Here is a 16698-nt window from a genome sequence, read left to right on the forward strand (position 1 = left end):
ATGACCCCACTTATTAGGATCAAATGAGATGAAGAGTTGTGGAGATGTTCTAAGGCTTTGTCCGATCGATGTAGTAGGCCAAAGCATGTTTACAGTCCAAAGTGTGCAACACAGTTTCTCCTGGATGTGAATGAGGCTTAGGGGAAAAAACTGGAAGAACAATGCACTGATTGAGATAAAAGTCCGTAACTACTTTCAGTAGAAACTTAGGATGCATGCGTAGAACCACTTTATCATGGTGAAAAGCTGTGAAAGGTGGATCTGTGACCAACGCTTGTAGTTCACTGACTCTCCTGGCAGAAATGAGGGAGATGAGAAAAACTACTTTCCAGGTGAGAAATTTCAGACGAGCTGTTGCCATTGGTTCAAATGGTGGCTTCATCAACCTGAAAAGAATTACATTAAGGTTCCAGATGACAGGAGGATGCTTGAGAGGTGGTTTAACATTGAAAAGTCCTTTCATGAATCTGGAGATCAATGGATGAGCAGTGAGAGGCTTTCTCTCGACTGGCATGTGAAAAGCTGTAATAGCGCTGAAATGGACTCTGATAGATGTAGATTTAAGACCAGAACCAAGAGAGATGAAGGAGATAATCCAGGATCAATTCCAATGACAAGGAAGTTGGATCAGGATGATGATGACGGAGACACCAGGAAGAAAACCGAGTCCACATTTGTTGATAACACTGTTAAGTAGTCAGTTTCCTGGAAGCATCAATAATAGTGTGGACAGGCTGAGAGATATGCAGTGATGTCAGCCCGAGAGATACCAAGCTGTCAGGTGTAATGATTGCAGGTTAGGATGAAGAAGAGCTCCTTGATTCTGTATAAACACAGTAGGAAATATTCGAAGAACTATGGGTTCTCTGGTGCTGAGTTGAAGTAAAAGGGAGAACCAATGTTGTCTGAGCCACCGAAGAGCTATGAGAATCATGGTGGCTGGCTCCTGCTTGAGTTTGAAAAGAGTTTTCAGGATGAGAGGGAATACATAGAGCAGGGGTCTCCAAAGTCCCTCTTTGAGGACTGAATCCAGTCGGGTTTTCAGGATTACCCAATGAATATGCACTGAAAGCAGTGCATGCACATAGATCTCATGCATATTCATTGGGGAAATCCTGAAAACCCGACTGGATTCGGCCCTCAAGGAGGGACTTTGGAGACCCCTGGCATAGAGGAACAATTGTGTCCAATTCAGAAGAAACGCATCTGCTTCTGGGCGGTGATGAGAGTAAAGCCTGGAGCAGAAGTGGGGCAGGTTGTGGTTGGGAGGAGCTGCAAATAAGTCCACTTGAGTGCCCCATTGTGCAAAGATGGAATGAAGAGTTGTCGAGCTGAGTGTCCATTCATGAGGCTGGAGAATTTGGCTAAGGTTGTCTGCCAAAGAATTCTGTTCGCCCTGTATGTAGACTACTCGCAGAAAAAGATTGCAGGTGGTCGCCCAAAGCCAAATCTTTAGAGCCTCTTGACAAAGAAGAAGAGAGCCTGTGCCTCCTTGCTTGTTTATGTTGTACATTGCTACTTGATTGTCCATGCGAAGGAGGAGAACTTGGTCAATCAGGAGATGATGGAAAGCTTTTAGCGAGTAATACATCGCTCTGAGCTCCAGCAAACTGATGTGAAATTTGCATTCTTTGGAAGTCCAATAACTCTGCGTCTGAAGGCCGCTCATGTGCGCTCCCCAGGCGTAGAGAGAAGCATCCGATTCACGATTCGAACCGGTTCACCGATTCACTTCGGGTGAATCGATTCAAATCTATTTAAATTTTTTTAAAAATCGGCTTCCCGATTCGGACCCTCTCCTCTTTCGGTGGAGGCCGGTCCTTTGGGGGGTGGGACAGGCCTTGGGGGGTGCAGGCCTTCAAGGGGTGAACAGGCCTTTAAGGGGGGGATAGGCAGGCCTGGGGGGGCAGTCCTTCAGGGGGTGGGACAGGCCTTGGGGGTGCAGGCCTTTAAGGGAGGAATAGGCCCTTAAGGTGGGGGACAGGCCAGGGATGGTGGCATAGGCCTTCAGTGAGGACAGGCAGGCCTTCAAGTGGGGGGACAGGCCTTCAGGGATGAGGGTACAGGCCTTCAGGGGGGAGGTGGACCCTGGTGTAGAAGTACATGGAGGGAGGGAAGGGGGATTCAAAGAGATGGGCATATGCCAGACTTTGGGGGGGAAGAAATAATGGGTCTAAAATTAGAGGAGGGAGAGAGATGATGAACAATGGGATTTAGGGAGGGAAGGAACAGAAAGGGAGAGAAGTTGTGCACAAGGGATGGTGTGGAGGGGGGATAGACACACTGGATAGGAGGGTAGTTGGGAAAAGAAAGGGAGAGATGGTGGACCCTGGGGTGGTGGGAAAGGAAGGAGAGATGCTGGATGAAAGGGTAGTTACGAAAAGGTGGATCTGTGGATGGAGACGAAAAAAAAATAAAGATGTCAGGCCTCCGGAGGAGGGAAGGGAAACGGAAGGGGAGGATAGAGATGGAAGATGGATGGTTAGCAGGGAAAAAGAAGAAGGAGACCCTGGCAAGCAAGTTATCAAAAGACAACCAGAGCCTGGGACCAACAAGATTTGAATAATGACCAGACAACAAAAGGTAGAAAAACTAATTTTATTTTCCATTTTGTAATTACAATATGTCAGATTTGAAACGTGTATCCTGCCAGAGCTGCTGTTAGACAGCAAAAGTGAGCTAGGATTTAACAGAGAGAGGAAAAGTCTTTTTTGTTTATTTTGTTTACACCACAGCGCCAGTGTGGTTAGAAGAAGGCAAATGGGGTGAAGAGGCTATAAAATAAACCCACCAGGATGTTTGAAAAAAAAAACAAAAACACCCAATTGGGCAGGAAAATCGAATCACCAATTCAGTAGGCTAAATCGAATCAAAATTTTTTTCCTGAATCGGGCAGCACTATTGAGTACTTGGTGACATGGAGGAAAATGGAAAAGAAGACCTCTGGATAGATTGGAAGAGGTCATCCACCAGTGGAGTGACTGCAGAAGAGATAAGATTACAGAGATATGCTGAGAGTGGATCTGTCGCCTGACACCACTGAGAAGCTAGGGCCCAGTGAAGAGTGCGAAGATGCAATCTAGCTAGTGGGGTGACATGAACCGTGGAGGCCATGTGGCCTAGGATAACCATCATGCGTCTCACAGAGATCGTTGGGAGCTGAAACATCTGTTGACAGATGAAGCAAGGCAGCTAGGCGATATGGAGGAAGAAACGCCCTCACAAGAGTAGTATCCAGAATAGCCCCAATGAACTGAAGATGTTGAGTCGACTAGAGGTTGTACTTTGGAAAATTGATTTCGAAACCCAAGGTTTGAAGGAATGAAATGGTGTGAGTCATTGCCAGGGTCACCTCCTGAGATGATGAAGCCTTAATCAACCAGTCGCCCAGCTAAGGAAACACCTGAAGACCCTGGGATCAGAGGGCTGCTGCCACTTCAATCAAGCACTTCGTGAAGACTCTGGGAGATGATGCCAGGCCGAAGGGTAGAACTTTGTACTGGTAGTGACAATGACTGATTTGAAAGTGGAGGTATCTTCTGGAAGCCGGATAAATTGGTATATGCGTGTAGGCTTCCTTGACGTCCAGAGAGCATAGCCATTTGTTCTGAGCTAATAGGGGATAAAGCAGGGCGAGAGAGAGCATTTAAAACTTCTCTTTGACATTTATTGAGAGCTTGGAGATCCAGGATGGGTCTTAGACCTCCTGTCTTTTTGGGGACCAAGAAATATCAGGAGTAAAAAATTTGGTTGTTTTGAGAGGGAGGAACTTCCTCGATGGCATTGAGGAGGAGGAGAGATTGGACCTCCTGGAGAAGTAGAGAGGACTGCGTCAGTTTAAAGCAGACTTGTTTGGAGGATGGTTTGGAGGAAGGGTTTGAAAATTAAGGATATACCCTTGACGAATGATGTTGAGGACCCAAAGATCTGATGTAATGAGCTCCCAGCAATTGATGTAAATCTGAAGATGTCCCCCTATGGGTTGAGGCAGAGAAAGTAGCAGAGGAACGCTGGCTATGCTCTGAAAGAACATGTCAAAAAATCTGTGCAGGTTTCTGAGGAGCAGCCGGTTGTTTAGGTTGTTGACGTGGCTGTTGTCATTGTCGACGAGGCTGGGTAGGTCCCTGAGGAGTAGGTTTGGCAGCATATCTGCGTTGGTAAGAGGAAGCAGGCTTAAAAGGCAGAGGCTTCTTCTTGGGCTTAACCAACACATCCCATCTTGTCTCATGTGGGGACAGCTTTTGGGTGGCAGTGGCAGTGGAGGCTCCAAAGAGCTCATCACCAAGGCATGGAGCATTAGCCAGACGATCTTGGTGGTTAACGTCAAGGTCTGAAACACACAACCATGCTAATCGTCTCATCGCCACCAACATAGCTGCTGCTCTAGATGAGTTCGAAAGTATCATAAATAGATCTCACCATGTACTTTTGAAGTTGCAGAGAGGTAGAGACCAGAGATTAAAATTTCTTGGGTTTACGTGAAGGCAGATATTGCTGAAGCAATGAAATTCACTTAAGATGATACTTCATATAACAAGAAAAGAAAAAAGTATAATTGGATGCTCTGGTTGACATTTTTTGGTACAGATATCTACCAAACTTGTCCATTGTCCTACCCTCTCTACCAGGAGGAACAGATGCATACACACTCTTCCCAGAGGGTTTTTTCAAAGTGGACTCAACCATGAAAGACTTATGCGGCAATTGAGGCTTATCAAAGCCAGGCAAGGGTGCCACCTTATAAAGAGATTCAAAACGTTTAGGAGCCACTAGCACAGAGAGAAGTGTTTCCAGGTTTTTATAGAAAGTTTCCTTCAGAACGGCATGAAGTGGAAGCTTTAACAATTCTTTAGGAGGAAGATCATAATCAAGGTTGTCCAAGTACTCCTTGCTGTATTTGGAATCAGCCTCCAATGAAATATCCATATCATGTGCCATCTGTCGCAAAAATCTGGAAAAAGAAAGTTTCTCTGAAGGAGCAGAAGCTCTGGTAGGTGAATGTTTAGGTTACCCAGACGCAGAAGAGTCCACATCAGTAGTAGATGGCATTTCAGGCTCAGTATCCCCCAATAAATCTGAATCTCTGAAAGGATGAGGTCGGTGTCGACGGCTCGGTGTCAAAGTCTCCAAATGTTTGGATTTACTGGAGACTTTGCCTGACCGTGCCGGAGTAGCCTCTTGAGATCTGGCTAAGGAGGATCGGTGCCAGAGTGGAATGCTTGAGGCTTGGGTCAAGAATGTCTGCACCAGTAGAGTATCATTAAGAGGAATTGTTGGTACTGTGAGACCGGACTGGTTCCTTTTAGGTCAATGCCGTGCTTGCTAAAAAGTAAGGCTGCGCCATGAGGGTAAAATGCTCTCCTAACTCCTCCCAAAGCAGATTGTCAATTTTCTGCTTAAGGGAAAGTGCCGGTAGTTTGATTCATTTTGGCTGGTATGGATGGCTGGTCAACACGGTCCAGGGATGATGAGGCCAAAGAGGAGACACTCACCGATATCAGAGCCATGCATTTACTGGACTTACGCGAGGTCAGCAGGACTTGGCTCACTGCAGCTTCAACCTGCAACTCGGAAGGGGTAGTGGAAAACTTAGCTGGCTTACCCAGAGTGAGTTGTGTCACTTGAGTCAAGGTTGGTGGATCCATCCTTGGTGTCATCTTGGGTGGTACGGTCTTGGTCGATGTGGACAGTGTCGGAGAAGAACTGGGTTCCGTGTCCACTGCGGTGCCGAACAGTTGTTTTTCTTGAAGCAACTGATTTTTGAGAGTGCACTTCTGAAGGGACGAGCAGCGGGAGCAGGAGTCGGCAGAGTGCTCGGGTCCCAGACACTGCAAGCACCAGTGGTAAGGGTCAGCCCGAGCACAGCGACCACACTTTTTGAAACCCATCGACGGGCAGGACATGGATGGAAAGACAGCTGTTCACAAATCAAACTCTAAGGCAAAGAGAGTCCAAAAGGCCCTGCTGGGCCAAAAACCCGCGACAGCAAAGTAAACAGAAAAAAAAGAGATTTTTAAATTTTATTTACACAGAAAATAAGACAAAAAACGAAAGAACTGTAACAAAAAAGCCACAATCCGCAAGAGCGGGAAGGCAAGCGACAGAAGAAATTTAACAGAGTGTTGAAAAACGTGTCTTTCTGGCTCCACGGAAACTAGAAAACTGAGGGACCGTGCGCCTACGTCGGGCGGGAAGGTACTTGCGCATGTGAGGTGTGGGCTAATCACGAACTTTCAAAACTTAAAGTTGTGATTCAAGCGTCTGTACCGGGGCTCCGTTGACATCACCCATCAGTGAGAATACGCTGCCTGCTTGTCCTGGGATAAACAACATTTATGTCTCTATTTTCTAACCAAGCAGCAAATATTTGGTCTACTATTCCAAATGAAGTGAATCTTTATCTAGTTTAAATCTCTTCAAAAAAAGCTCTTAAAAAAAAATTAAGCAAAGTTAAGCAATGTTCATTCTAAATACCAGTAAATCTTGATGCTATTACATCCGACTTAGATTATTGATGTAGCTTCTTTATTACCCACTATGAACTATTTTTTGCTATAATTGTACTACTACAACTTATTTCTATAGTGTTACCAGACATACGCAGCGCTTTACATTAAATATGTTAAGAGGTAATCTAATCAAAACAGACAAACGAGCCAATTAAGGATTAGGAAATTTCTCACAGAGGGAATAAAACAGACACTGATATGTTTATGTTTATTAAAACTCTTGCTATACTGCTTAAACTACAAATAAGAACACAACGGTTTACAGAATACAATATAGTAATAAAAGAATTCCATTAAAATAGGAAAGATCATTCCAATATACCAGATAAGTTCATATGCAGAAAATATAAAGGAATTCAGACCGCCGAGTCTAAAGGGAAGGATAATCTAAAATAATGTGATTTTAAACTCTCTTTAAACCTTCAAAAAAGTAGGTTTTTAGCCTAGATTTGAACACTGCCAGAGACAGAGCTTGACATACTGACTTAGGCAGTCTGTTCCAAGCATTTGGCGCAGCAAGACAGAAGGGATGGAATCTAACTTTAACCTGTAGTATTCACTGTTATTCCAGTTCAAGACCTACATACATTATTCTGAAATCAGTTCCAATGGCGAGCCTTTAGCTTAGTGTGGCTGTCAATTTTTTTTTTCAGCATTTTAGATTTCAGCAGTATCAAAAGAGAAGAAAAAGAAACAGCTTACCGAATTATTGGACAGAAAATTATGCTGGAACAAAGCAACAAGTCTAACTTAGTGCCACTGGAAGTGTTTAGTCTTCAAAAGTTGCCAATGTAGGAAACGAGCTTAAGTGGCAAACCAAAGACCAATATTTGAAATTGCCCTTAGGGAAGTTGTTGCTACCTAGTACTTTGCTGATATATGGGAAAGGGAATAAGAAAATGTCTGCTTTATTATTCCCTCTGTGAGAAATTCCCTAACCCCTATTTGTTCTGTTTGTGTTATAATTAGATTCTAAGTAGAGAATGACATGGTGGCTAGTCACGAGTAACCCGCCAAAACAGTGGTAGAAAAAGTCATTGTCGCCGTGGGTATACGGAGAAGGTCATTCACCACTCCGTGGAGCAGTGAATGGCCTTGTCTCCGCAGTTAAGGGAGGGAATGCGCGTGGTCATCTCCCTCCCTTCCCCTCACCTTACCGTGGCAATTTTCTGGGGTTTTTCATCTCTCAGTTGTCCAAACAGGCTTCCATCAAGTCACGTGTGGCTGCCGAAACTTCTCCTCTGACGCAACCGGAAACAGAAAGTCAGAGTAGAAGTTTCAGCAGCCACAAGCAAATTGATGAAAGTCGGCTCGGGCAGCTGGTAGATGATAAAAAAAACAGAAAATCGTCACGGTAAGGAGAGGGTTAGGGTTAGGGTTAGGAGAGGGGAGAGGGGAAGGGAGGGAGATGCCTGGATGGTGGCAATCGGGAGGTGAGGGAGGGGGGCTGCTGGATTGTGCACGCTGAAGGGAAAAGGGGAGAAGACGCTGAAGGGAAATGGGCAAAAGAGAATGGGGAGAAGACGTTGAAGGGAAATGGGGGAGATGCCAGACAATGGGGGGAGCAGAGGGAAGAAGATAGGTGCCAGACCAATGGGGAGAGGGAGAGGCACAGTAACAGAGCATATGGAAGAGGCAGAGAGAAGGCAGACAGTGGATGGAAGACTGAAGAGAAGATGAGGAAAGCAGAAACCAGACAAAGATAGAAAATAAAATTTCTATTTATTTTTTTGCTTTAGGATAAAGTAGTATATTAGTTGTGTTGATAAACATTTATAAACAAAGCCCTGCCAGCTGAAGATATCTTTCTCTAGTTCAGCAGCCAGAACTTTGATTTATAAAATGACAATTGTACAGAATATTGTTTCTTTTTATACTTTAATAAAATAAGTTCAGTATAAAACTATTCGAGGCTTGTGTGAATGGGATCAGATGGTTTGCGAGGACGGGGAACGAGTTTGTGGGGACGGGGTAGAGATGGGGACAAATTTTTCCCCATGTCATTCTCTAATTGTAAACTCTGTTGAGTAAGAGGGATTCTCTCTTATGTGTTTAATGTACAGTGCTGCGTATGGCTAGCAGTGCTATAGAAATGATAAAATAGTAGTAGTAGTAAGAAAATACTGATAGCCAGACATAACGACTCCATAATGAGACAAGGTTAAGTCAAGAACTCAGATGGATATAACTATAAATAAGGCTAAAACATTCAGTGAGCAATTTTCTCTAGGTTTTACATAATAAGTGTCTCTTGCATGTGGAAAGGCTCTTAATGGCACATTAGTGATTTTACCGTATTCATTTGATGGAACTTACAATTGTGTCCTGTGGTGTTTCCATTAACACTGACTCAGGTTGTCTGTGGGGTATGGTATGATTAGTCACCAAAGCTGTGCATGTATTAGGCAGACAACTGCTGAAATTCTGCAGTGATGTTAATTTAAAGGTTTGATCAGGGTCTGGTTTTTCACCTGAGAAAGGGAAAAAAAGGGGAATACATGTACAAAATTATTTGCATTAAAGATCAAGGTAAAGATAACTGTATTCACACAAACTAATCATACAAGATTTGTTATGCCTTTTATGTTTTTACATATCAAATTCCCAATATGGAGTAAGCCCAAGAACTACTCACAATGAACATGCCTTGAAATGCAACACTGAAGAACTTAGTACATCTCTTTACACAAAGGAAAGTCCTGAGTGAGTACTTTATGAGAAGAAGGAAGATGTTTGGCATACCCATCATTATGATTTGAGGAATTAACTGCACATAAATCTATACTGCCACCTATTAGCATTTTAACATAAACCATCTCATTTCTCGGTGTCAGTTTCAAGTTGACAAAAGCCAGTTGAGATCCTAAAAAAGCAATATGCTCTTAAATAAGTCATCCTTCAACAATGTTTTTATAGAAATACTTCAAATGGTCAATGTATGAGGGTTCTTCAAAAAGTTTCTGCATTTTACTATTTTTTCAGGAAACGACTAGCTCACCTTGCAGGTAGTGATGTAAGTGTGGAAACTTTTAGAAGATGCCTTGTGTATATAAATGTAAAATTTTCTACAGTAGCAATATTTTTTTAGATTTGCATAGTTGAAATCTCTAATTGTGAAAAATTAAAACCTAAAGCACTGAAGCATGAATCATTTACATGAAGTGATTCATAACAGATGGTGTCTGTCTGAGACTATAGGTAAAAAAGGGCTAGCCTTTAAAAATGTAAAAATTACCAAACTTAATCAGATTTATGGTTTTAGAGACCTCTATCATTACCTCATAAGGTTGCCCCTGTCTGTATTTATAGTTCTATTATATCTTTACACAATACTCAAAAAGCAGTTGCACCATGGAGTGCTACAGAGGCAGTATGAACTTTTCCATTCCTTTCCTAATATTGTTTGCTTTTTAGGCCACTGCCACACATAAGCAGAGGATTTCAATTAGAGAATGACACGGTGACAAAATTCATCACCATTCCCGTCCAAACGGATAACCGCGGGATACCATCTTCATGTCATTCTTTAGGGAGAGAGGGAAGAATCAGAGTATGAATGGCCACAACCACTGACCCTTAAGCTTTGCTTTGAAGAATGCTGGTATAGAAGGACTGAGGCTGAAATAGACACTAAAAAATGACATGGGATTATTTCCCGTGGTTATCCGCGGGGACGGGAACGGTGATGAATTTTGTCACCGTGTCATTCTCTAATTTCAATGTATTATCCATGATGATGCCTAGATCCTCAGTTACGTAAAACATGATTTTTGAAAAATGTTTTAGCTAACCAGAAAGCCCCTCAAACCAGGCGCTATGTTATATCTTCTAATGCTGGTTTCATTGGATTAGAGCACAGGTGTCAAAGTCGGTCCTCGAGGGCCGGAATCCAGTCTGGTTTTCAGGATTTCCCCAATGAATCTGCATGAGATCTATTTGCATGCACTGCTTTCAATGCATATTCATTGGGGAAATCCAGAAAACCCGACTGGATTCCGGCCCTCGAGGAGGGACTTTGACACCCCTGGATTAGAGGAACACAGAAAACATTTGCTAGCAATGCCATATGACAGATCCATTGTACCAGAGCTCTCCTGAAAGTTCAAGAGAAGTTAAAAATATGCTTAGGAGAAGCCAAATTATTTTGATTTCTATCCCATCCTCCTGGAAGCTTAGTGTCATCAAGAAGGCTTTAGGTACATAGGAGGATGGGGCAATACATGGAACAAGAGACTACAGTATATTGTAATGATGGGTTGCACCTTACCGTGGCAGGAAAAAGAATCCTAGCTGAAAAGTTCAGGCAATATGTTTCTAAGCATTTAAACTAGAAGGTGGGGGTGGCGTATGTATGAAGGACAATTATAGAGGCCATCCCCAGCAAAAGACAAGATGTGATGGTAGTAAAAGATTGCAACATAAACAATATTAGCAACTCAGTTCTTAGCACTGCAGTGGGAAGTGAAACGAAACAAAAAAACTATACAGAAAAGCAGATTACCGCTGAAAAATAGCTGGAAAGTGGTGACCACAAACACTCACAGTCTAAGCAACAAAGTTCATGATCTGCAAGCCCTGATGTTAGAGGGCTGGATATTGTTGCTATCACTAAGACATGGTTCAGTGAATCCCATGAATGGGATGCAAACATACTGGGATATAATCTTTTTAAGAAGCACAGAGTTGGTCAAAAAGGTAAAGGATTAGCTCTCTATGTAAAGATTGATATCCAAGTGATTGAAATGCAAGGGACCTGGGGAGAAGAAGAAGCGATATGAATCGCTCTGAAAAGAGAAGATGGAACTTCTATCTACGTGGGTGTAGTCTACAGACCTCTGACCCAATCACAGCAAATTGATAAAGATGATTGTGGATCTCCAAAGGTTTGCAAAGAAGGAGGAGGTGCTGCTGTTGGGAGATTTCAACCTGCCAGATGCGGATTGGAAAGTTTTGTCTGCGGAAATGGAAATAAGTAGGGAGATTGTGGATGCCTTTCAAGAGGCTCTGCTCAGACAAATGGTGACGGATTCCATGAGGGAAAAAGTGATATTGGATCTAGTCCTCACAAATGGGGAGAGTATCTCTAATGTTAGAGTGGGTGCTCACCTGGGAAGTAGCGATCATCAAATGGTTTGGCTTAACGGCTAAAGTGGAGAGCGGCTGCACAATGCTTAAAGTCCTAGATTTCAAACGTATGGACTTTAATAAAATGGGAGAGTACCTGAAGAAAGAGCTGTTAGGATGGGAGGACTTAAGAAAAGTGGAAAAACAGTGGTCTAAGCTGAAAGGAGTAATAAAAATGGCTATAGACCTTTATGTAAAGAAAATAAATAAAAACAAGAGACAAAGGAAACCGATATGGTTTTCCAAACTAGTGGCAGAGAAAATAAAGGCAAAAGAGTTGGCGTTCCTGAAATATTAAAAAACCCAAGAAGAGGAGTATAGAAAGGACTACCGGGTGAAACTGAAAGAAGTCAAGAGAGAGATACGTCTGGTGAAAGCGCAGGCGGAAAAGCTTATGGCTAAAAATGTAAAAAAGAGGGTACAAAAATTTTTTCAGATATATTAGTGAAAGGAGGAAGATGAAAAATGGAATTGCTAAAATAAGATGCTGGGAACCGATATGTGGAGAGTGATGAGAAAAAAGCAAATGTGCTACACCAATACTTCTGTTCTGTGTTCACGGAAGAAAATCCCAGAGAAGGACCGAGATTGTCTAGCAAAGTTGTGCAAGAAAATGGAGTAGATTCTGCACCGTTCACAGAGGAAAGTGTTTGAGCAACTTGAAAAACTGAAGGTGGACAACGCAATGGGACCAGGCGGGATCGACCCAGGATACTGAGGGAGCTCAGAGAGGTTCTGGCAGGTCCTATTAAAGACTTGTTCAACAATTTTCTGGAGACGGGAGTGGTACCTGGGGATTAGAGAAGAGCAGATGTGGACCCTATTCACAAAAGTGGTCACAGAGATGAAGCAGGAAGCTACAAGCCGGTAAGCCTTACTTCGGTTCTTGGAAAAATAATGGAAGTGTTGCTGAAAGAAAGGATAGTGAACTTCCTAGAATCTAATGGGTTACAGCAGTGTTCTTCAATCTTTTTACACCTATGGACCGGCGGAAATAAAAGAATTATTTTGTGGACCGGCAAACTACTAGGACTGAGAACATAGACATCATTGTGGGGTCTCCAAAACATGGTGGAATGACGAAACCAAATGGGATACAGCACTACCGGGGTACAAACTCCATCGCCAGGACAGGTCAGGTCAGAAAGGAGGAGGAATAGCCCTGTACATAAAAGAAAGCATACACTCGACCAGAGTGGACACAGCAGAGACGACCAACAAATTGGAATCGCTATGGGTTAAAATACCGGGAAGGAAAGGGTCTGAGATAAAGATGGGCCTGTACTATCACCCAGCTGGGCAAACCAAAACTATCGATAAAGAAATGGAAGCCGAAATGGAGAGAGAAAGCAAAAGCGGAAAGCGATAACACAATTATTATGGGGGATTTCAACTATCCCGGGATAGATTGGAGTATTGGAAGCTCAAAATGCGCCAGAGAGACTGGATTCCTGGAGGCTATACAGGATTGCTTCATGGATCAACTTGTTAGAGAACCTACAAGAGGGAATGCTACTCTGGACCTAATCCTAAATGGGCTAGGGGGACCTGCAAAGGAAGTAGAAGTAGTAGAACCGTTGGGAAACGGCGATCACAATATGATCAAGTTCAAAGTTGAAGTAAGTATACCGAAGGGAAAAAGAACCATAGCGACAACTTTTAACTTCAAGAAAGGAGACTACAAAGCGATGAGAGTAATGGTAAAGAAGAAACTCAGAAACACCTCAAAAAAATGGCAGACTGTAGAACAAGCCTGGTCTCTATTCAAAGACACGGTGATCGAGGCGCAAAATCTACATATCCCAAGATTCAGAAAAGGATGCAAAAAGAATCAAACAAAAGACCCGGCGTGGATAACCAAAGAAGTGAAGAAAGCGATAGGTGATAAGAAGATTTCATTCAAGAAATGGAAAAAAGGCAAAAATGAGGAGAACTAGAAAGAGCACAGGAAATATAAAAAAGAATGTCACTGTGTGGTCAGAAAAGCCAAAAGAGAATATGAAGAAAGGCTAGCCAAGGAAGCACGAAATTTCAAACCGTTCTTCAGATATGTTAAAGGGAAGCAGCCGGCTATGGAGGAGGTAGGGCCGCTGGATGACGGAGACAGGAAGGGAGTGGTGAAGAAGGAGAGAGAAGTGGCGGAAAGACTAAACAAATTCTTTTCGTCTGTATTTACAAAAGGAGGACACATCCAACATATCAGAACCTGAATAAATCTTCAAAGGAGACCAAACAAATAAATTAACATCCATGGAAGTAAGCCTTGAAGATGTACGTAGGCAGTTAGAAAAATTAAAAACCGACAAATCATCGGGCCCGGACGGAATCCACCCTAGGGTACTGAAAGAACTAAAGGAGGAAATAGCAGAACTACTACAGCAAGTTTGCAATCTATCCCTGAAAACAGCAGTGATCCCGGAGGATTGGAAGATGGCCAATCTTTAAAAAGGGATCAAGAGGTGACCCAGGGAATTACAGACCGGTGAGTCTGACCTCGGTTCCGGGGGAAATGGCGGAGCGCTGATAAAAGACAGCATCGATGAGCATTTTGAAAAAAATAAACTTCTAATCACAAGCCAACATGGCTTCTGCAAGGGGAGATCGTGCCTAACGAACTTACTACACTTCTTCGAAGGAATTAACAAACGGATGGACAAAAGGGACCCCATAGACATCGTATATTTAGATTTTCAAAAAGCCTTTGACAAGGTAACCCATGAACGCCTACTTCGGAAACTGAAGAACCATGGGATGGAAGGAGACGTACATAGATGGATCAGGAACTGGTTGGCGGGTAGGAAGAAGAGGGTAGGAGTGAAGGGCCACTACTCGGACTGGAGAAAAATCATGAGTGGTGTTCCGCAGGGGTCAGTGCTCGGACCGCTACTATTCAATATATTTATAAACGACATAGAAACAGGGACGAAGTGCGAAATAATAAAATTTGCAGACGACACCAAAATATTTAGTGGTGCTCGGACTAAAGAGGACTGCCAAGAATTGCAAAGGGACCTGAACAAACTAGGGGAGTGGGCGACGAAATGGCAGATGAAGTTCAATATAGAGAAATGTAAAGTATTGCATGTAGGAAGCAAAAACCCGAGGTACAGCTATACTATGGGAGGGATATTATTGAGCAAGAGTACCCAGGAAAGGGACTTGGGGGTAATAGTGGATAAGACAATGTGCGCAGTGCGGCACAGTGCACAGCGGCAGCTAAGAGAGTGAATAGAATGCTAGGTATAATCAAGAAGGGTATTACAAGAAGAACGAAAGAAGTTATCCTGCTGTTGTATCGGGCGATGGTACGTCCGCATCTGGAGTACTGCATCCAATATTGGTCGCCGTACCTTAAGAAAGATATGGCGATACTCAAGAGGGTACAGAGGAGAGCGACACATATGATAAAGGGTATGGAAAACCTTTCATACACTGAGAGACTGGTGAAACTGGGGCTCTTTTCTCTGGAGAAGAGAAGAATTAGAGGGGATATGATAGAGACCTACAAGATCATGAAGGGCATAGAGAAAGTAGAGAGGAACAGGTTCTTCAAACTTTCGAAAACTACAAGAACGAGAGAGGGCATTAGGAAAAGCTGAAAGGGGACAGATTCAAAACCAATGCTAGGAAGTTTTTCTTCACACAACGGGTGGTGGACACCTGGAACGCGCTCCCAGAGGGCGTGATATGACAGAGTATGGTACTAGGGTTCAAGAAAGGATTGTACAATTTTCTGAAGGAAAAGGGGATAGAGGGGTACAGATAGAAGACTACTACACAGGTCCTAGACCTGATGGACTGCCGCGCGGGCGGACTGCTGGGCACGATGGACCTTTGGTCTGACCCAGCATAGGCACTTCTTATGTTCTTATGAAATTTAAAAACTCCATTTCCGCCCCATTTCTGCGAGCTCGATCCCCACAAACCATCAGATCCCATCCGCACAAGCCTCAGTTATGATTTTATATTGAATGTATATTATTAAAGTATAAAAAGAAACAATATTCTGTACAATTGTCATTTTATAATTACAAATAATACAGAGCAAGGATCAACAAAACCCTGTCTCCTCTCCCCTTCACTTCACATATATCTCCTCTATCATCAAGAAAACTAAATAAACCAAATTATTACAGAATGCTACATAGGAATATCATGCTAACAGAATACCGCAGTCACACATGACAAGAATAGTGTTAGAGGAGTGCAACTAGGGCAACTGCCCCCTGGTCAGAAAGAACTCTAAGCCAGCAGGAAGCTAAAGAAGCACTGTCTGGGCTTTGCAGTCCCCAGTTAAGTCTAACACCAGCTCTAGCAGGATATATATTTCAAATCTGATATATTATAATCACAAAATAGAAATAAAATTATTTATTTCTATGTTTTGTTGGCTCTGGTTTTCTGCTTTCATCTTCTTTTCACTCTCTTCCTTCCAGCATCTGCCCTCTGTCTTTTCAATCCAGCATCTGCTCCTTCCATCCACTGTCTGCTCTCTCCCCCTTCCATATGGCATATGTCTTCTTTCTATGGCCATCTCCCCTTTCCATCCAGCCTGCGCCCCCTCTCTCCTTTTTACACGATTCATTCCAGCTTCACTGTTCTCTTCATTTTTACCACTCCTACACCAAATCTAGCATATTTGTCCCTCTCTGCTTATTTCTCTGCTGACCCCCTTCCCATCATCAATCTCTCTACTTTCTCATTCCTATCTCTCCCCTTCCCCTCCTCTAATCTCCCTGCCAGCTGTTTCCTTCCTTTTTCCTACTCCCTTACCTCCTCCCCTCCCAGCAGCATTTCTCCTCCAGGTCTAGTAGCAGCTGTCCCTTTATTTTCCTTTGTCCAGCAGCTTCCCCGCCTCCTTTCCCTTCTCCCCTCCCAGCAGCATCTCTCCTTCTCCCTTCCCAGCAGCATCTCTCCTTCTCCCTCCCTCCAGGTCCAGAAGCAGCTATCCCTTATTTTCCCTTGTCCAGCAGCTTCCCAGCTCCAACAGTGGCTTTCTCCCCGCTCAGCAGCTCTCCATACTTGCCAGCGCAGCCATTCCGCAATTACCTTGCAGTTCAAGGCG

The 16698-nt window shown here is 43.4% G+C and overlaps 1 protein-coding gene across 1 annotated transcript in view; it reads right to left on the bottom strand.

Annotated features, from left to right (window-relative positions):
• Positions 1-16698, bottom strand: part of CDC27 (cell division cycle 27) — a 275220-nt gene that overhangs the window by 176768 nt on the left and 81754 nt on the right. The window contains 1 exon segment of the mRNA XM_033918006.1: positions 8826-8980. Within this exon segment, the coding sequence (XP_033773897.1) occupies positions 8826-8980 (155 nt within the window).

The sequence above is a fragment of the Geotrypetes seraphini genome, chromosome 13, assembly GCF_902459505.1.
Source record: "Geotrypetes seraphini chromosome 13, aGeoSer1.1, whole genome shotgun sequence".
Taxonomy (NCBI): Eukaryota; Metazoa; Chordata; class Amphibia; order Gymnophiona; family Dermophiidae; genus Geotrypetes; species Geotrypetes seraphini.